Source organism: Eptesicus fuscus, chromosome 5 (genome assembly GCF_027574615.1).
Source record: "Eptesicus fuscus isolate TK198812 chromosome 5, DD_ASM_mEF_20220401, whole genome shotgun sequence".
In the NCBI taxonomy this organism is placed as follows: Eukaryota; Metazoa; Chordata; class Mammalia; order Chiroptera; family Vespertilionidae; genus Eptesicus; species Eptesicus fuscus.
In genome coordinates, this window is record NC_072477.1 from 51,490,523 (window position 1) to 51,511,953 (window position 21,431).

General features: G+C 44.3%; 1 protein-coding gene across 1 annotated transcript in view; it reads right to left on the reverse strand.

Moving 5' to 3' along the window:
- Positions 1-596: 596 nt before the first annotated feature.
- AQP9 (aquaporin 9) overlaps positions 597-21,431 on the reverse strand; it is a 38,125-nt gene continuing 17,290 nt past the window's right edge. The window contains exons 2-6 of the mRNA XM_054715527.1: positions 14,191-14,317; positions 8,841-8,978; positions 7,922-8,040; positions 5,700-5,917; positions 597-2,508 (exon numbers count right to left, since the gene is read on the reverse strand). Of these exons, the coding sequence (XP_054571502.1) occupies positions 2,334-2,508; positions 5,700-5,917; positions 7,922-8,040; positions 8,841-8,978; positions 14,191-14,317 (777 nt within the window). The 3' untranslated portion in view covers positions 597-2,333. The remainder of the gene's footprint in view (positions 2,509-5,699; positions 5,918-7,921; positions 8,041-8,840; positions 8,979-14,190; positions 14,318-21,431) is intronic.

Genomic DNA, 21,431 nt, shown 5'->3' on the forward strand with positions numbered 1-21,431 from the left:
CTGTTTTTGGCAGAACTGGAATCAGGGAATAGGATTTCAACATAGTCTTACTCCTCTCCTCACCTTTTCTTGACTCCAGGGTCTCTCAACCTCCACACTGTAGACATTTTGGGCTGAATAATTCTTTATTGCAGGGGGTGGGGGCCTGGGGTGTCCTGTGCATTGTGGGCTGTTGAGTAGTATCCCGGACCTCTACCCACCAGATGCCAGTAACACCCCTTTCCCAGGCAGACAACCAAAAATATCTCCAGGAACTGACAAATGTCTCCTTGCACGAAGGGTGGGTGGAAGTGGGAAGGGAGCAAGACTACCCCTCTTGGGGAACCACTGCTCTCGACTCCATGAGGACCCCGACACTGAGAATCCTGCCAGAACTGCCCGGCCCTCACCAGATTTGGTTCTGAAAGAAGCCTTAGACCCATGTGATTCACCAAGTCAATGCGTTCCACCCTGGCTGCACATGGGAATCACCCCAGACATTACAAATGACCACCTGGGCATATTTTTAAAAAGCTCCTCAGAAGATCTCAGTTTATAGTCAGGAATATGCAATCTCTGAACTAAGTGTGCTTAGCAGTCTTAATACTTACAAAAACTTAAACAAAAAACCACAATTTTATTTCAAGTAGGAAATACCCAAGTAGTTTCAGAGCAAGAAAAAGAAACTCCATATGTCAGTAGATTGTAGAACGTGGGCCACTGGAGACAGTTCACGTTAGCTTTCTGTTGTTCTGTTATTATCGCAGGGCAATTGGAAAACTGGATCCCTCTGGGAATTCTGGGCTTTTTAAGTTTGACCGAAGGTGCATCACTTGATGTAGAGCAATTTCTCTGGTGTTTGTAACTGACAGAGACTCTTTTGACCAAAGGACATCAATTAGAGGAGTTTAAAGGGAAGAGCCTAACCAAGAGGAAATTTCCTGAATGTAAGGTTTGGGATTGGCAGGGAGGGGAGATCAAGACTGAGCAATACCAACGGTGGCCTAGGAAAGGAGGCCTTCTGATGACGCTTTTCAGCAATGACAAATGTGATCAAATCGCTCCCTCTTTCCTTTGAAACCTTCAGAGCAGAGCGAGTAAAACCAGACAACACAGGCCTTTTATCCTAGGATCCAGGAGAATTAGGTCCAGGAGGTGTACATATTCTGGCAGCTGCCAATCCTGCTCCTTCTGGCTGGCCGGTAAAGGCTGGCCTTCTGGAAGGTGTAGGATACATGGGATGTTTGACTTTCCACCTGACCCAGGCCGCTCACTTGGCTTCCCTGAGATTTTTGTTTCCATATCTGAAAAGGGGCAGCAGGGCTCAGACCGTCCCTATGAGGATTAAATTAGGTCATGTGTGTGAAAGTGCTGTGTATAATCTAAAGCCCAATGCTATTTCCAGGGTCCCTACATCCTGAAGATTATACTAGACCCGGAGCCAATGGCTTCCCATTTTGTTTTCTAGGGCATGCATAGAAGAATGGATGAGTGCAGTCATTGACTTAACTTGTCAAATGTCTGTCCTCACATGGGCAATTAGGAAAATACATTTGAGCTAAAAATACAGAGTGATGTATTTTTCATGACTGAGGTTATGATTGTGTTTTAGGTTATTACATACTAAAGACCAGGAAATTAATTGGTGCCCTCTAAAAATGCAAAGAGCTAGAGATTAATCTGATAAATGGTTTCCATTAAAATAATTCCATTTGGTTTCCCAAATTTATCTTGTCTCCTGAGGTTTCTGAATGCCACAATGTCCTTCTCCTATGCTTTCCGGCTGCATTCTACTGCTTCCTACATCCTTGGGTTTGGAGAATATCAATACTTATAAATAATAGTGGCACGGCAAAACCAGAGCATTAACCCTTTAGTTCCCTAATTCATGGATATGTTAACTGAAACCACTGTTTCATTTTTCAATTGAGTTTTGGTTGATATTGATATTCAGAATGTAACCTTTATGGGCTTGAAAATAAGGTTTTTGGTGATGCTGCTTCATACGGATAATGCAATTGAGACCATCCAAATAAGTCCAAGGTCAAAGTTTCAAGTTATTAGTACTCACTCAGCAATAAAAATTCACAGGAAAGAATGAAATAAACAGGGTGGAGAGAAGGCTGTTTCAGGAGACGATCCACACTTCTCCGAGGGCAGGGGGAACTGGTAGGGAAGAGGTCAGTGTTTTCAAAACTTCATTCAGATGCTTTTCCAATCAGGTGTCCCAAATGGCCAGCAGAGAACACTGGGCAGATCCACGCCAGTCTTACGAAAACATAGGCCGCTGGATGCCGTCTTTCCTGAAGAGAACATCAGCTCAGCCAATTGTAAACCTAGGACTGAGCACGCCGCTACATTGCCACACTAAGTTCATGTTTCTCTAGTTTGTCCTCCGATGGTTCTGCCTCGAAGTCTGGGTTCGGGCCTGGGTGGTGGATTTCAATGAGAAGAATATAGACGAGGCCTCCAATGGCAGCACCAACCATAGGGGCCACAACAGGAATCCACCAGAAGTTATTTCCAACTCTGAAATCAAGCAAGGAATTAGCGATACATCACTTGGCCTTCCTCCTTGTATTACCGACTAACCAGCTAGTCTTTCTCATGCTCATGGCTCCCTTATCAATCAGCAAGAGCTAAGTGTAAGGGCACTCACCACAGCTTGGCAACCTGGGTTCAATACACCTGACTTCAGATGATCCACCATTGTCCTATTGGTACTTATGAGAGAATATGTCCCATTTTTTATTTTCCTTTCAGAAAACATAGTCCTACAATATGGTCAAAATTGAGGGCATGTAATAAAAGTTCAGGTTGATTATTCAGGAGTTTACTTTTCCTCGTCCTGAAACAATGAGTCCTGAGGATTATGAATGGAAAGATGTGGAGAGATTCCTGGAATCATTGGTGATGTGAAGGCAACCACAAAATAATCAGGAATGTTTATCAATGAAAACGAATTTTAAAAATCAGAGGTGGAATACGAATTATGCACTAGCTATAATTTACTTCAGTGCTTATTTTTTGAGGTTAACTAAGCTTAAAGTTATTTTCTGATCAGGCTATTGTGCTGTGATTCCTTCTCCCCTCCAGAAATCCTCAATGTCAATACGTTATATTAAGGGTATAATTCTGTGAGAAAGCAGCTATCTTTTGAATTGTCACCATCTTTTTTGGAGACAGGAAATCCATTTTAAGTAACTCATGAGTGCTCAGAAGCAAGCAAAACTACACAATATATGGTCTTCAGGTCTTTAAGGAGCTATACATTTGAGATAAAACTTTTTTAAAAGCAGGGAAATAGCAAAAAAATAAAAAATAAAAAAAAATCAGGACACTGTGGAGGAGGAAGGAAAACAGGAGGAGCACATGGATGCACAGGAGGGTTTCCTAGCGTTCCGTTAAGGGAAGGACTAGGGGCTGTGCTTCTTATCAGTGTGCTTAATAACTACACATAGATAGGGTCTTTTGCTTTGTGTCAGATTTTGATAAGGATAATGAAGAAAATAAGCACAAACGAGAGGCCTGTTCTAGGATTCACGAGACCTAGTTCTAATCTCAGGATAGAAGGGCTTCGGGCAAGTCCCCCGTGATCCCTTCCACTTGGATCAGACAAGTACTCTTCCATCATTACTCTTAGATCATCAATGCAGGCTCCCGGGAACAGCACTGAGACTGAGCACAGCAGCCACAAGGTGTCGCTGTTACTGCATGAGAGAGAGAGGGCGCGAAACTGCCGTCCCGCAGCGCCCTTTCCCGCGCCCCCAAATCCAGATGGAAGTTTCTATGGGAAGCACAAGGGCTTTAAAGGACGAGGAGGTTCTTTATTTCCTTTCTTCCATCACTATTTTTTGGCGAATCTGTCATTCTACAGATTGGGGTCCAAGATATCTGCCAGGACGCATGTTCTCCTTCCCCTGGATGGACCCTCCTCCTTCTATCAGAGCTGAGCGCCTTGTGCCCAGGTCACATATCCTAAACGGAGGAGCTTGCACGTGGTTCCTTGCCGGGTCAAGTCTTACAGGTACACAGGTCATTTGCATGCTATGATTTTGGGGGAAGCCAGAAATGTCTGTGTTAATTGCTTAAGGTATCATCATCAGGGATTCATCCCTTTGGGTAAACTTTTTAAAAAAGTAACACTACCCTGAGATCCTTCATCAAATCATTAGCATCTTAATGTGAATTCATGGAGAGAATTCCAATGGGAAACATCCTAACATTTACCGGGGAAAAGGAAGAGTCAGCCAAGGTCTGGTGACTCTTGCTCTTGTCAGACCTCCTGCTGCCCCACTTCCAGTCAGCCTCACTGCTTGCCATACCCGGGCAAGTGAGGGTCTGAGAAGAAGGCATTCTTGGCTTTATCTGAGGGTGTGGATCCAAGCTAGGATATCTACTGAGATGCTGACCTTGGCTATAGAAACTTGAAAGAGTGGGACTCTAGGAACACTTTGGAGACCTGCTGTCTCTTAAAGGTTTTCTTGGGAACTTTTTGGTTGAGGATAACCAGCAAGCCTGGATTTTTCCTGACTGATTGCTGCCCCCTCTAAAGGAGAGACCCTTTTTAATCCATTTTATATAATGAGGTCAGATTAATTTTGCTAAATTGAAGTTCTAGACATGGCAAATGTCTGCGCTAACTCCTCTGCTGCTCCCTGTGACCTACAGAATAGGGGGCAGCCAAACCCCTAGATTTCCTTTTTTAGGAGTGTAGGGCCTCTATGGTCTGTCAATCATTTGCCCTTTCCAACCTTCTTCATGCACCCTTCCAGCCAGACTGGATTGCTTGTTAGTGTAACGTTCTGTGTTTCCTGATGAACCAAAGTAAGTTCTTTTCCTAGACAGAGGAGTGATGAGTGTATGGGATGAGCTACTGTGGCTTTATAGGTGGGAGTGGGAAGGAAGTCATGGGCAGGTTTTGTCCTGGGAGTTAGGTACTGACCGTTGACATACTTCCTTAGCACACTATGAGGTTCACAGCACAGGGTCTTGCAAAATTTCCTGTGCACAGGCTCTCTTTTACCTCTGTTCTGCTAGGGTTTTTTAAGACCCAACTCAGCTCTTTCTTCAGTGACGCCTTTCCCAACTTCCCCAGGCAGAGCTAGTCATGCCTCGGAACTTTGTTTTAGGGGTTGGCAGAGTCCTTATTACATTGCTCAAGGCTAGTGACTTAGCAAATTTTGAAATTTCCTTGCCTAGCTCAATGACACAACATGAGATAAGGTTCAGTGAAGAATTGTTGAATGAAGTAATGAATGAAGCATAGCTGGCATGGTTCCCTAGAAAGAGCCCTGTAGTAGTATTGAAAGATATAAAATCTAGATCAACTTTGTCACAAAGTAAATCTGTAGACAAGTTATACAATCAAAATGTGCACATAAAACCATACACCAATTTTATATAGGACAGGACTACCTCTTTGGAATCTCTCTCTCTCTCTCTCTCTCTCTCTCTCTCTGTCTCTCTGTGTGTGTGTGTGTGTGTGTGCGTGCCTGCCTGCCTGCCTGCCTGCCTCTCTCTCTCACACACACAACACACATACACAGCCCTACCATATCACAAATCACCAGGGAGACATTCTACACTCATGGCCAGGGTATGCACTTGACCTTCACCTTCCCGTCTGTGCTCTCCTGGATTCCAATCCAAAGCACAGCCCTCCCTGATAAAGCACAGCATGAATCTCTCTCCCCTCCACCCCCACCATAGTTACTTACCTGAAGACATCAAACCCCCATCCTGCCAAAGCAGTGAAAAGTCTGGGACTCAGGTCTCGAGCTGGATTCATGGCACAGCCACAGTTCAATCCCAAAGAGGAAGAAAGGACAATAATCAGGAGGCCGATGGCAATGGGCTCTAGGCCTTTGGGGACTCCCCAGTTTCTGGAGTCAAAGATGGCAAAGACAACCAGGAGGAGGAACATGGTGGACATTACCTGGGGAAAGAGAAAATGTCCAAGGGGGTTAGCTTATAATTGTCTGTTTGCCCACCTTAAAATCCAGCCCCTCTTGTTAAGAACAAACCTAGTAATAACTAACATACACTAGATGAGCACCCTGTACCACTCTTCTTTTTCCTTAATTGATTGTGTGTATGAAATGATATGTTGTAGGGTGTTTTGTTTGTTTTGTTTTTGTTTTAATTTTAGAGAGGAAGGGAGAGGGATAGAGAGAGAGAATCATCGACTGGCTGCCTCCTGCACACCCCCCACTGGGGACCAAGCTGGCAACACGAGCATGTGCCCTGACTTGGAATCGAACCACGATCTCCTGGTTTTTAGGTCGATGCTCAACCACTGAGCAACACAGACCTGGTCAGACACTCTCCCTGCCATAGCAATTTCAAACATGATGGCAATATTCTCCTTTACAGATTAGTTACCTGCCCAAGGTTGCAAAATTAATGGCAGTCAGTGGACCCAGTGAGTTAGAGGCGCTAGAGACTAACTTTACTATACTCTCCTGCTAAACCACTGCCCAGCTAAACGAAAGACAAACTGCAGGCTGGAAAAATGGACAAAGAGGCTCATTCAAACTGGCAAGATGAATAATGTGAGATATCAGTAGGAAAATGAGCAGAGGAAATGAACAGAAAATTCATTAAAGAAAAAGAGAATTAAGAACCAAATGGGAGAAACAGGTTTGTAATGAAAAGAAATGCAAACAATACCAAATGTTAGGGAAATGAGACCAGTTCTCCCAGGCTTTTCCAGTAGAACTGAACATGTACTACACTTTTGAAAAGAAACTCAGCAGTAATTTAGCAACATGCATTTAAACCCCACAAAATTATTTATTCAATTTGACCCCATTGGATAGTTGAGAACCATACCATGAAAATAATCTAAAATATGGAAAAATCCTAAGGTTTCTCAGGGATCCTACTTTTCATGCAGTACAAGCCCAATGTATCTTATAATGAAGAAGATGGCATTGGAGTCCAGAGCTGTGGGAGGAGCTTTAGAGGTTCTTCATGTGAATTCAGGCCCTTTCCAGAAAGCCAACTTTCTCTCTCAATCCTGGGCTTGCCCTGAAAAGGCTGATGTCTTAGTTCCTTGAGATTCGGACCCACCTCCCCCTTCCTATACTCTAATTCTGTTCCGAGAATGTGACAAAGTGAAGCCTTCAGCCCTTATGACTTTCCCACAGAGACAGCCTCTCTCCACCAAGCCCTCTAGCAACGCTCTCCTCCTCAGGAGAGTGAGCTGGCCCCAGGCCATTTCAGGATCAGCTTCTCTCAAGGTTACTAAATTGTTTAGCTCTAGATATTGTTCAAGCATATTGTATAATTTAATTAATGGACAGTCATTCTTTTACTTAATAACTATTTACTGGCACCTACTGAGCCAGGTACAGTTCCATGCTGTTCCTTGTTCGAGGAGTACAGGGCCTGGTTCTCTGACAAGTAACAGATCACTCTTGCAAGTGATAATGTCAGGGATAGAAGGCAAGACTGGCATACCTCAATGTGGGGTTGGGGGGATGAGAAGAGATAAACCGAAGAACTTATATACGTAGCCCATGGACACGAGCAATAGGGTAGTGAAGACCTGGGGGGTGGGTAGGGGCTGGGAAGAATGCAGAATGTCTTTTCTTGTGGCCTCTCCATTTAGATTGTCTGCACAAAAGAGACGCAACCATGCAGCAAGCCCCATTTGCCCCTACAGAGGCTGAAATGTTGTCATCCACTGTCTTGTGGAATTCAACTGGTATGAACAAGTGCATATATGAAAGCAGAAGTAGAAAACTCTTTTAATAGTATCAACTTGGACAAAGGCAAAAATCTGTCACGAAAGCTTGGGTCATACCCAGTGACCTCTGGCTCTGGAAGCACAGCCTCTCCTTATTGACAGGCGTATAGCAGTCCCATGCAGTCCCCTTAGAAAATCCTGACTCTTCACCAAAGCTAGCTCTCACACACAGATTGAATGGATACTTACTTGGTCGGCAAATGCATTTGTCAGAGACAGATACGGAGCTGGGTACGTTGCAAAAATGTGTGCTGTTGCATTTTCTCCCACGATGAACAGTTTTCCACCACCAAAGGACATAATTCCATCTACGGAAGACAGAGTTCCAGCCCGTTAGCATTCTCTGGGAAGGAGTGAGGGAGGTTTATGCCAGGTGTTAACCAACCGCAGTCACTCAGGTTTAGTTCGGCAGATCCATATTGTTTGCTTTTCTTCACTTTATATGCCCAGAGGAGCCACAGGATGGCGGGTTAAGGCCAGAGAGCACTGGCTGCCCTCAATGGTTCCCTCGAAATTTGAGCCAAATCCTTAGCCAGTGGGCCCTGGAAACAATCATCTTTAGGGGGAATTATTGGAATTTTCTTATATTGACCAAAAGCCAATGTGGAACTTGAACCTACTCTAGGCAGAATTCATAATTCTAATAGCAGTCCACAATGTGAGGGTGTCATGGAATAGTGAAGTTGCCCTTGGAGCAAGGGAGATAGGTGTCCCCAAAGAGCCAGTCCGACCCCAGCTCTCTCCTACCACAGTTCATTTCCCTCATTTTTTCAGAGAAAACCAAGACCAGTACAATCAGATGATTTATTTAAGTCATGTAGCTACTTATTTTGCACATGTTAACATTGTAGTCCTGGTTGGGCCTACATATAAGCTTCCTTTAAGTTCTGCTCTCTCTTTTAAGTTGTGACCATTCTCATTGAGAGGCTTCATGAATTTTCCCTAACGGTAATGTTGGTCCCATTATTTAGAACTTAAGAGCTTTTCAAATTGCCTGTCAATTGTAGAGTGCTTCCTATTCTGGTCTTACTGCACCTCTTCCAAGTAATTCTGACATCCAAGTTATGCCCAGCTCTCCCGAACCTCTGGACTGAGGGGTCTTACTCACCATAGTAAATACCAAAGAGGATTGCAGACCCTACGAAGGCTCCCAGGAACTGGGCTCCCACATAAAAAGGAAATTTGAACCATTTCATCCGTCCAAAGAGACACATTGCAAAAGTCACAGCAGGGTTGATGTGGCCGCCTACAAGGGAAGATAAGATGTTAGAGGGCAGATCAGGGAGAATTCTTATGAAGAAAATAATTCTTATCTAGAGACCTCAGTCCTCTGTGTAGGGACCCGTATGTGAGGACACAGAGTGGTATGTGTGTGTATGTGAGAGAGAGAGAGAGAGAGAGAGGGAACGAGAGAGTGAGCTTGAGTAGGGAGGAAGGGAGGATTAATAATCCTCATGGAATCATTAGACACTGTTTAGGATATTTAGCTTTTTTATATAGAAAGAAACTTTTATTCAAGTGGCTCATTTCTATCTATCTATCTATGTATCTATCTATCTATGTATCTATGTATCTATCTATCTATCTATCTATCTATCTATCTATCCATCCATCATCTATCTACTGGGTTTTCTCTATTTATAAAGCAATAACCTCAAAGAGATCGATGTGAATTGTTAACTTCAATATATCTTTTTAAAAAGTCAACAGACCTATACAGTTTAAATTTATATCTAGCAATTCCTCAGTCCATGTCCAGAAGATATAAAAAAAACCTTGGAAGTAAAAAGGGAGCTGAGATCTTGCTTCCCAGCATGTTGCCAGTTTGGCTCAAATAAACTCATAAAATTTTTTTGAAAAATCTGAAAAAGAGACGTCTCTTTAAGGTGAAATGTCCCTTAGTTGGTAGGCTGTGCCCCTCACTGAGGTAACGGCCTCCATTAACTTTGAGGTGATCACAGTGTCTGAGTGGATTCTCTGCAGTTCTGCATAAACAATATATTCCTCTCACACACACGAAGCAGCACTCCTATCACCCCACCCTAAATCAGCCTCCTTGACTCTCCTCTCACCACAAGGTCAGACAGAGTTTGCTCTGGTAAGTCACTAATATTCCCAGCTGGCTGTGCTAGCAAGAACAACTTTCATTGAACACTTGCCAGATGTTATCACAGGGATAGTACATGCACTTGATCTTCAGAAGAACCTGGTGAGATGGGTGCTGCTCCAGTTCACTGGTGAGGGAACTGAGGCACAGAACTAAAGTAACTTTCTTAAGCTACATGGTTAAAAGTGGGAGAATTAGAATTCAAAAATCCAGGTTTCTCTGAACTCTAGGGCCTATGTTCTATGTTCTGTCACTTCCAGACCTTTTTTTTTTTTTTCTTTAATAGACTTTTATTGACTTCAGAGAGCGAGAGGGAGAGAGAGAGAGAGAAACATCAATGATGAGATAGAATCATTGATGGGCTGCCTCCTGCACGCTCCCCAACTGGGGATCGAGCCCAAAACCTGGGCATGTGCCCTGACCGGGAATTGAACCGTGACCTCCTGGTTCATAGGTAGACGCTCAACCACTGAGCCACGCTGGCCAGGCACTTCCAGACCTTCTGCACCAAGTTTATAAAGGCTTCTGCCTCAGTGGGCAGGGGAAAATAACAATCACATGCGTGTATGGGCTCCCTTACAGGTGACATTTTGTGTGGAGGGGGGATTAGAATGCCTGTCAATGTGACCATATGAAAATGTGGACTTTTGGGCTACAGAAATAGTTGTAAACAAGAGTGATGACAATGCTGGTTATGACGATGCTTCATAAGTGACCCTCCACAGCACCTGTGGGTGAGCTTGTTTTTGGAAGCCCTCCCTGTGCAGGAAACCATGCTTTTCTTGAGTCTCTACACCATCGTGGGTTTGCAGCAGAGAGGGGTTCTGAATGCTGGCTAAACCCCAGGGTCCTTTCTATACCTGCCCCTGCCACTCAGGGGCTAACATGAGCAAAAATGCCAATATGCCAAAGCCCAGATGATTTCCTGAAGCCTTGCAAACACGTCACATGTCTTGTTTTACTTTTAAATGCAAGGGAGTTATGATGCTGGAGACCAGCAGGAGTCCATGCACCAGGAAACTGGGGTTCGGAACAGGGAGCACATAGGACAGTGGGCAGTTCCTAAATCCCCCAAATAAAATACCTCCCCTTCGATGGGTTCACCAGTGGAAGAGGTGTTTGTTTAGCAAGCTCCTCTCCCAAAATAAAACTTCCCACAAGTAGGTTTTTGTGTTTTAGTCTCTTCTAAGCACCCTGAAGCTGGAACTGTTATTCACCTGGAACTTCACATGCTGCAAGGCACTTAGTAGGTGTTCAAGATATGAAAGTTGAGCTCTGGCAAGGTTGCTCAGTGGTTTGGAGCATTGTCCCTGGTGATGGGTTCCATGGACACAGATAATAGGGTGGCAAAGGCCTTGGGGAGGTGGGCTAGAGGGGATCAATGGGGGGCAAGGGGGACATATGTAATACTTTCAACTATAAGGATTAAGAAAAGAAGGTGGTGGGTTCGATTCCTGGTCAGGACACATACCCAGGTTCAATCCTCGGTTGGGGTGCATAGGGAAGGGAACCAATCGGTTTCTCTTTCACACCGATATTTCTCTCTCCCCCTCCTCTCTCTCAAATAAATAAGTAAGTAAATAAGTAAATAAGTAAATAAATAAAATCATATCCTCAGGTGAGGATAAAAGAAAATATTTAAAAGTTGAAGAAATAAACAGTCAGAGGCCTTTATCCAGATAGCTCAGATGCCAAGGATTTACAGAGAGGAAAGCTGGGGGCCAGAGAAGGTGTGTCTAGGAGGGTGCTTTGCAGAGCAACGAGGAAAATGTGTCCTTGCAGAGATGAGTGGTCACTCTTGCTTACCCAAAGGACAGGGCAGAGCAGTGTACTGGAAAGAACAGCAGTGCCAGAGTCAGGGAGTGCCTCGCTCTGGCCCTGCCAAGGTTGTCGTGATGATCAGATTGTTCACACAAAGAGCCCCACGGGCAGTCGGAGGCCTTGAGGCCTGAGATAAAAGTCTTATGTGAGCAGGCTGAACTCTCTCAAGGCTCTGTTCTAGACAAGTCCCCTCTTCCCCACCACCCACAGACAATTCTAGGATGGAGATAACCTTCATATATTATTTGTCATAAAGCAAAGCTATTTTGATTTTTCGGTGAATTTATATTACTTATAAAATACTACATCAAAACAAGCACTGTAGCCTGGTGCAGATTAGTGGTGTAACACTGGGTGGAAGACGCTGCATAACGAGGGTGTCATGCGCTCTGATTGGCTGGTTGGGTTCCCAGACCACTGGCATGTTCACAAGCGAAGCAGGGTGTGGTAACTTCTTTGCAGTCAGGTAATGTTTTATATTTCAAAACCAGATGTCAGCTCACCTTACCAGTCTGCAACCACAAAGTGAGATCTCATTGATGGTTATGCCCCATTTATGTTTGGTTGTTTTTGGAATCCTCAAAGAGGGCCTCACAGGTGCCCACAAACCATTAAGTTAGCTGCAGCCCCATGAGAAAGTCACTTCCCACACACAATCTTCCTCCCCTATTCCTGAAGCTGCTGGAGCCGATACTGAGTCTGCATGGATGTCATTGGTGGGTCAGCGTGTTGTCTGCCCATGCTCCCGAAGCCACCAGTTTTCAGAGAGCCCGAACAGTGCTAAGTTCCCAAACAGAGTGGGGGAGATTAGCTCCTTACCAGCCAGGCTCAAAAAAGCTCTACTTATATTTTGGGATCTCACAGTCTCTCATAAACAATTTGGCCACCTCCCGCCCCTCACCCAGAAACAACTCTATTAAAAACAGTTCCATGAGTTCTGGCCCTCACCGCTCTGAGCACAGGGTCTTAACCCCAGTCCAGGTGCCAGATCCATACCAACCTTTACTCCCTCTTCCCCTTCCTGCTGGTTCCTCCCTGTCCTCCTATGGGGATGGCCCAGATTCCCCAAGTGCATCAGTGGATGCAGTCATGGACAGGGGCGGTGGCAAAAGGTGTTAGTTACACTGGTAGGGTGTGGGACAAAGCCATCTTAACTAAATATTTGACAATGTTCAATTCAGGGTGCCATGCAAGCAAAATACTCCAAAACCACATGTCCACCAGAAAACAAACAAACAATAGAAAACTAGCTGAGAATATGCCCGCATTCATATCACATGCTTCGTGGAAACCACGGGTGTGAATGGCGTGGGAGCATGTAGGGTGGCAGCGGAGCATCTTGCGTGCTCTTTCTAATTCAGGAGCATGTCCTGTGTGTGGGGCTGAGGCCTGTGCTGGAATTAAGCCTTGGCACATTCAAGATGGTCCCCTGGTTACTCTTGAGACTCGGGTCGGCAGTACCGCGCTGGGATCACCGCAGAGGCTCTGCTGGAGTTTGAACAGAAACACTGCTCATGCCAAACAAATGACAGGACAGGCATCTGTAACCTGAACTGCCCCAGGATCAGTGTCGACTGCGAGATGGAAAGGGTGCCAGCGAGCAAATGACAGTTCCAGGTGCCCAGCCCAAGGAGGCTCCCAGGGAGGCTAGGCCATCATTCTTCAGTGCTGCAATGAAGTGCCCTGCCTGTAACGCCCTTCCCGTCATAGGCTGTTGGGAATGTTGTGCAATAATGGGGACATGAGCTTTGCTGTCATGGAGGCCTGGGTCAAATCTTTGTTCTGTCCCTTTACCAGCTGTGAGACTTCTGGCAATTCACTTAATCCCTCAGAGCCCCAGTTTTCTCTGTAGAAGGGAGACACTAATGCCTGCCTCTGAGTCCTGCTGGAGAGGGGAGAGGAGGTAAGCATGCCAGCAGCCAGCACAGTGCCCAGCATGCATGATTACCTTTTCCCCTTACCACCAACAGTCTCGTCCTAGTGTTCTGAGCACCCAGACCAGCTGCTGAAAGATCCCAAGAGCCTTTGAAACCAGATCATTCTCACAGTCCCTTCCTACCTTCCCAGGCTGCTAGCCCACCACTCGAGGCAGAATTAGACCAAGACCTCTGGGCCAGACCTGCACTTCCATGAAAGCCCCAGTCAGTGACCCAGACTCTGAGTGCTGCGGATGAAGGTCCAGGGACTGGGCCTCTGTGGAGTGGCGTCTTCACTGGGCTATTCACCCGGCACCTGGGCAATAGTTTCCAGGGAAGAACAAGCAAAGGACAGGTGAAAAGTATGATTCAGTGGCCACATAGAGGACTCAGTTCTAACTCCCACGTCTGTCTCTTGCTAAAAGTTGCCTGTGCACACATCACTTACCATTTGCTGGACATTTTCGTTTATCACCTCTGAAAATAGAACCAAATACATATTCTTGCAGGACTGTTGAGATCTAAATAAATGAAGGTATAGAAAGCACCCAGCACTGTGCTAGCACATGGAAATGGTTGAGATAATGGCAGCTGCTATTATTTCTCTTACTTACCAGAGACACCCCCAGTCACATAAATGGCCATGGTGACCGCCATTGCAAATCCAACATTGATAGTGACGATTCCTCCAAAATGTCCTCGACTGAGGATGGCTTGGGCAACACAGCCACATCCGAGGACCTGGAATGAGAGGAAACTCAACAAGTGAGTGGAGATGGCCAGTGTCAAAGACTTTGACAAAGTAACAAGACGTACTTTTTAAGCAAATTCATGGATTGGGATGCCACAGGTTTTGTGAAAATCGAATTATAATGCTCCGGCTGTGCACAGATCCCGAGGAGTCGGAGCTGACTCAACAGCATGTAGCACATAACACGCAGAGCCTGCAGGATGATGGTACCCAGCCTGCACCTGGCTGATGGGTGAGTTTTCTTGGGCCTGTGCAGTGTTAAATTTTTGCCTACATTTATGAATCAGGTAACTTCACACAATGATCCAGGTTTCTGGCTTTTAAAATTACTTTTATTATTATTATTTGCTTTTATTTTAAATCAAACTTTTAATCTATAATAATAAAAGGGTAATATGCAAATCAACCGAACAACCAAACAGCAGAACAACCATCTGGATGACCTTCCAGACGACCAAGCTATGACGTGCACTGGCCAGCCAAGGCGGGTGCGATGCAATTGGTGGGGGGCCCCGCCATCACCCCATGATTGCCCCACAGAGGGAGACCCAGGCCACTGATGCTGTGGTGGGTGTGCGGGGCTGGCCAGCAGTTGCACACCACACCTGTTGCTCACAGAGGGAAGCAACCAGTGGCGGGGGGTGGGGGGGAGGGAGGGGGCTGCACCACACACATGGCAAGCAGTGGCAGTGGGGCCAGCTGCTGGCAATTGGGGGAAGGAAAGCCCCAATAGGCCCTGATGGCCAGCCAGGCCTAGGGACCCTACCTAAGGGGTCCTGGATTGTGAGAGGTCACAGGCCAGGCTGAAGGACACACACACCGCGCTGCCCCTCCCCCCCCCCCCCCCGGCATGAATTTTGTGCACTGGGCCTCTAGTTTTTAGATAATTGTAGATTCACATGAGGTTGTAAGAAATAAAACAAAAAGACCCATATGCCTTTTATCCATAGAGTCCTTTTAATCAATCAGATCTAGCAACCCATAGGGAAAGAATATCCTGGAGCAAAGTAGCAGTTGGCTGCCCCCTTTAAATAGAGCTTGTGCTCTCTCAATGGCTCACTCCACTTTGCCCACTTAGTTCTCCTTCCTGGCCCCTATAGGCACCTGAGCTTGCGATCCCCAGTATAGGCCAGGTCAGTCTCACAATCATCTGCACATCTAACAGGCAGAAAGTTCATTCAAGCCATGTACAAGGCTATTAGAAAAGAGTCTGATGTGCTGGAAAACTGCAGGGCAATTGAAATGGCAATCAAGGCTTCCTCATCCCCATGTCTTTTCTTTCTGATTGGGCTATAGTTCGTTGGGGAGCAGAGGCTGCCCAATTTACTGCTTCCCCATGGCACCAAGCACATTGCTATAAGCCAGGGGTGGAGAACATCTGGCCCACGGGCTGTATAAGGCCCACAAAATCATTTGGTCTGGCCCTGCCAAGGCATTAGGGGTGAGTTAAATACAGCAGGCTAATTTTTAAGTTGATAATTTGTATGGCCCACAAATGAAGTTATAAATATCCATATGGCCCTGGGAAGAAAAAGGCACTCAGGAAGCAGCTGTACCATGGAGATGAAGTATGATAGTCTTCAAATATTACACAGTATTTTGTATAGTGTAGTGAAATAGAATGAGGAAGATCTGCGTGTACCAAGGTGTATTATTAAATCTAAAAACAAGATGCAAAGCAGTATTAAAGCACACTGCCGAACTGTATTAAGAATACATTATATATATTTATTTCTATATGCATCGGCTATCTTCATGAATACACACGCATCAGGAAATGAGATGGCTGAGACAGGTGTTGGGAAAAAACTGTTCATTGTATATCCTTTTCCTTTTTTACCATGTGTCTTAGTCCTTTTGTAGTGCTCTAACAAGATACCACAGACTAGATAGCTTATAAATAATAGAAACTTTTCTCTCACAGTTTTGGAGGCTGGAAGTCGCAGATTAGGGGGCAGTATGATCAGGTGAGGTCCTCATGCAGGTTGCAGAATTCTCTCTGTTTTCTCACATGGTGGAAGGGCAAACCAGCTCTCTGGGATGTCTTTTTATAAGGGCCCTAATCCCACGCCTGAGGGCTCTGCCTTCAGAGCCTCGTTATCTCCCAAAGGCCTTACCTCCTAATACCATTACCTTGGGCATTAGATTTTCAACAAATGAAGTTGGGATGGGGAGGGGAAGCACAAACATTGAGACCATAGCACCATGTATTTTCTGCTATTTAAAAAAAAAATGTGTCAAAAATAAATAAATAAAGTGTCCATATATTTATTGAATAGATAATTAAAACCATTTAATCATGGCCCATTAAGGAAACATTTCACAAAAAATGGAGATATATATATATATATATATATATATATATATATATATAATGAAATCAGCCATGAAAAGAATGAAATCTTGCCATTTGGAACAATACTGATGAAACTTGAGAACATTATTGTAAGTGAGACAATACCAGCTATTGTGTTTCTTCACAAAAGAATGAGAAGGGAAGTTGGAAACTGAACTATGAGAGGTTGCACATAAACAATTTCCTGATAGTGATCAATTAATTCTGAATAGCTTTCCCAAGGCTCATTGGTGAGGTCCTTCAGAGAAATGCAATTTGCAAACATGGTATATTTAATACATTTGGGATGATTTGCTCCTCCTTGAAGGCAGAGAAATTATCTAGAAGACCTTTTAAAACCCCCTGCAGTCCCCAGTCCCAAGATACACTGACTGTGTTAGTTCGAATGGCGAGGCAGTAGAGAGAAGTGGGAGGAGTTGATATCTCCAGGGAAGAACTCAGGCTGCCTTTGACTTTCATCCCAGGCTTGGCTCCAAACCCTACATTGGATGCCAAATAAACTTGCAGCAGGAACATGTTCTCTTCTTTCTTAAAAAAAAAATTAAAAAACCTCTAGGTTCCAGGAGGGCAAGAAAAAATCTCAATGGAAAAGAAAGCCATTTGAAAGGCAGAGCTCCTACAAAAGACTGATTGGTGGGCAAGGTACCCCCAGTCATTCCCAAACACCCAGGCCAAGCATTCTGGAATCCTATAGTATTCTGTCCTCTTCTCTTCGCCACCCATAGCCAACCATTCCCAAACCTTCTGAGCCTTCTTCTGCAGCCTCCGACTAGTGTCTCCACTTCTAGTGTCTCCCCAGCCAGTGCCAGATGAGGCATGGCTCATATCCGCTCCCCCCCCCTCCCAACCCATTGCTTGAGGAAGTGCCAGCACAAACCCCTCAGCCCGGTGCCCAGGGGCTCTGCAGTGCCTTGCTCCATGTTCCCCACACTTTCTGCCCCGTACTCTTCAGCATAAATCTTCTGTATCAGCCAGACTGGCATCCTGGTCACTCGAGTGCTTTGAACTCATGGCACCCATTCCCACCTCTGTACACCTGCTCATACTATGCCTTCCAGCAGAAACTTTTTGCCCGGCATCCTCCTCAACCAAACTCATTCTAGTCTATACAATGATCTAACATCCTCCATTTTTGTGGGACTTTCTCTGACAATTTAAGGCCTCAAGGGCTCTTCTGCTTCTTCTATCATGTTTTTACAAGGTCATTTCAATATATTCCACTTTGCCTTGTGGTATCCCACCAAGACTAAAATGCCTTCTAGGGCAGCTTGGGCTTCTTTATATTCCATGCTTAAACAATGTTTGGTAAGTGATATTAAAATATCTAAATACAGGCATGGAAAAAACCTGGCATAAATGCCTTTTCAAGAGAAAAAGTTAGTTTGGGGTAGAATGTGTAAAGTGGGAGGTGTGACTTCTAAGAAATGTCAGTTGGGACTGCTGGGAAGTTCCCAACTGAGCCGTGACCTCTATGACAAGACAATTACTGGACACAATGTAAAGCCTAATGTGATGAGGTGATGATCATGATCCAAAACGCTGGGAATGGGGAGAGGGAATGATAAGCCCACAGATTTTCTTTCATTTGACCTTTCTCAAATCTCTTGCACATCTATTACTTCCTTTAAGGTGTAGACCAAGATGTTCCTAGAACAATACACAGCATAAAACCCGCTCAATGAGTATTTTTCCAGTGAGTATGTAAAAACTGAGCCCTGCCCAGCCGGTGTGGTTCAGTGGTTGAGTGTCGACCCATGAACCAGAAGGCCACAGTTCAATTTCTGGTCAGGGAACACCCAGGTCTCAGACTTGATCCCCAAAGGGGCATGCAGGAGGCAGCCAATCAGTGATTCTCTCTCATCCTTGATGTTTCTATCTCTCTATCCCTCTCCATTACTCTCTTTCTTTAAAAATCAATTAAAAACATATTTTAAAAAAAGAAATGAATTGCCTGAGGACAAATAAAGATATTTTTGAACCCAATTTTAACATTTGTGTTCAAAGTTTCATGTTCCTTCACTTATACTGAACTACCCTCACCTGAATCTGAGCCAAATAAGTGGTTTGTCCAGATTTGTGCTTTAGAAGTCTGTCTTTCAAAATACCAAATTATCAGAAACTAAGATCCCCACTCACATCTACAAGTAACTCTAAGTGGGACTTGGCTGTCACTCAACTATTTCTTCCTTTCTCTCCTCCATGTGTACAGTTGAAAATTCTAAGTTCCATGAATTGTATTTGTACATTTGAAAATTCTAAGTTCCATGAATAATATATAGTAGGATGCAAAAATATTTTAAAAACAAGCAAGCAAACAAACAAATCACATATAGCCCTCACTGGTTTTGGATAGAGCTCTATCAATGGGTAGAGCATTGGCCAGTGAACTAAAGGGTCCCGGGTTCAATTTCAGTCAATGGCACATGCCCAGCTTGCAGGCTCGACCTCCAGTTGGGGGCATGCAGGAGGCAGCCAATAGATGATTCTCGTCATTGATGTTTCTCTCTCTCTCTCTCTCTCCTCTCCCTGCCTCTCTGAAATCAATAAAAATATATAAAAACAAAACAAAGCGTGCACACACACACACACACACACACACACACAGGTCCTCTGAAAACTTGTAGACCAATAAAAGAGAGAAGATAGCTGAGAACTGGTAAGAATCATAAGAAAAGTATAGATGAAGTGTAGTACTGTCATTTGATGTTATAAGCTTGTTATTAATGAATGGCTTAAGTCTTTATGCCTGGGGAAAGTGTGCATAAAGCTACAGTTTTGTAATTCAACTTTACTGAGAAGATGGTTATTTCAACATTTAAATCTCCCCAAATTCGTGAATCATTTTATCAATACTTCAAATTAGTGAGTCACCTGACATAATACTATTAAATCTGAGCTATACAATATATGCACATGTGTGTACAACAGATAGGCCCTACTGAGAAACTTGATTAAGATTACATAAGATCAAGATTTCTGTTGATAGTGCCTGAAATAAAAATAGTTTTCATACTATTGTCTCAACAAATTTGGGTGATAGGAGGGGGTGGGGTAGGAGAGGAGATCACAGTCTTGTATACAGGAATTAGATTTCCAATAGCCAGGCCTCTTACAAACTAATGGCATTGAACAGAAGCCTTGGGCCCTCACAATCTCCCCCATTGCCCTTTCCTGGTGATTATTTTGTCTTTGTGGAATGTGGTTAAGGACACTGTAGAGCAATCACAGGCTGGTGGTCCATGGCTGAAGACAGCCTGTGAGTAGGACTGTATCATAGAAGTGTTTTGTTTGGCCCACATAGTGATTTTTCTTAATTTTAGTAATTGTTGCCAGTTTTTAAAAACAGAAAAATTATACATAGAACTCGATGTCTGGAAATTCCTGAAAAACTGGTAAATCTGATAAAGATTTACACCACTCCTGCTCATCCACAGTGGAGAAGGTCTGGGTGGCAGGTGCCTCCTACGACAAGGCACATACTATCTACTTCCTCCCTGACCCCAACATGTCCACCTCACACATATATGTTACCTGCTTGGTCACAATAAGATTTGGGGCTATTGATTGCATTCTTAAGCCCTGGAAAGAGAAAGCCATTTAGCTTTTGGTGCCAGAGACTTCCTGGCCCCTGATATCACAGAACACACCTGGGCTAAGATGCAGCACTCCTCCCAGTTCCTGGAGGAAGGCTCTGGACTACCTTCCAATGAAGGACGACTACAGGTCCAACTTTAAGATGGTGGTGCTAGGGAGACCAAAAGACACAGTCCCCTCTCTTGAGAAGGGAGTCACTTGGGGAGCTATTTCCCTCCTCCTACAAACGTTTTGTGTTTTTTTGTAACTGGAGAGAAAGGAGAACAAATGCCAATCTACCCATACAGGATTCTCTGCAAACCTTGGCTTTCCCACCCGTGCTGTAGGCATGGGTTGCCGCAAGTTCCACATTCTGCTCCTCCGGATTATATACACCTGTTTAGTTTACGTGACTATATCCATTGGAACATGTAATGATAATAGCAACAACTAATACTTATTGAGTGCTTTTTATGAGCTAAGCACTTTCCATACAACAACTTCTATGAATCAGGTCTTCTTATTGTCTTCATTTTACAAATAAGAAAACAAAGCTTAGAAAGGTTAAGAGGTCAAGAGAAGGTCTCATGTTCACACAGGCAGCAAGTGATAAGGCCCGGGTGTGACTGCGCACATTTTTGACCTCTGGATGGGCGAATGGGCACTCATTTACAGCATGTGTGGTTTGAGCCAGGCACTCTCATATACGTTACTTCCATCATTCTTTCTGATACTTAATCCCATTTAAAAAGTGGAAGACGGGACGACTTGACAGAATTCATATAGCTAATAAGTGACAGAATCCGAGTCTGCAGACAGTCCTGTGGTTCTCAGCCCTGTTTTTCTCCCATGACAACTGCTGCTGTCTCGGTGGGTCTCCTTGTTCCCTTTGTTAGGACAGAATGCATAGGTGTGCATGGCTTTCCAGTCAGTTAGTTTTCTAATTAAAAAACAAAACTTTCTCAATCATAACAAAAATAGTCACAAAGGACCAGGACTGAAACCTGGGCATTGTGGTTACAAATAAAGTATTTGGTGGCATGCAGCATGAGAGAATATCAGGATATCAATCAACCCTTAAGAACCAGCTGTACTTGAAAGATATGACATTAAAGCAGGCTCATAAAAAGAGAAGAATCTCAAATCTGAGATTTGAGAAGCAGGTGAATAGGCAA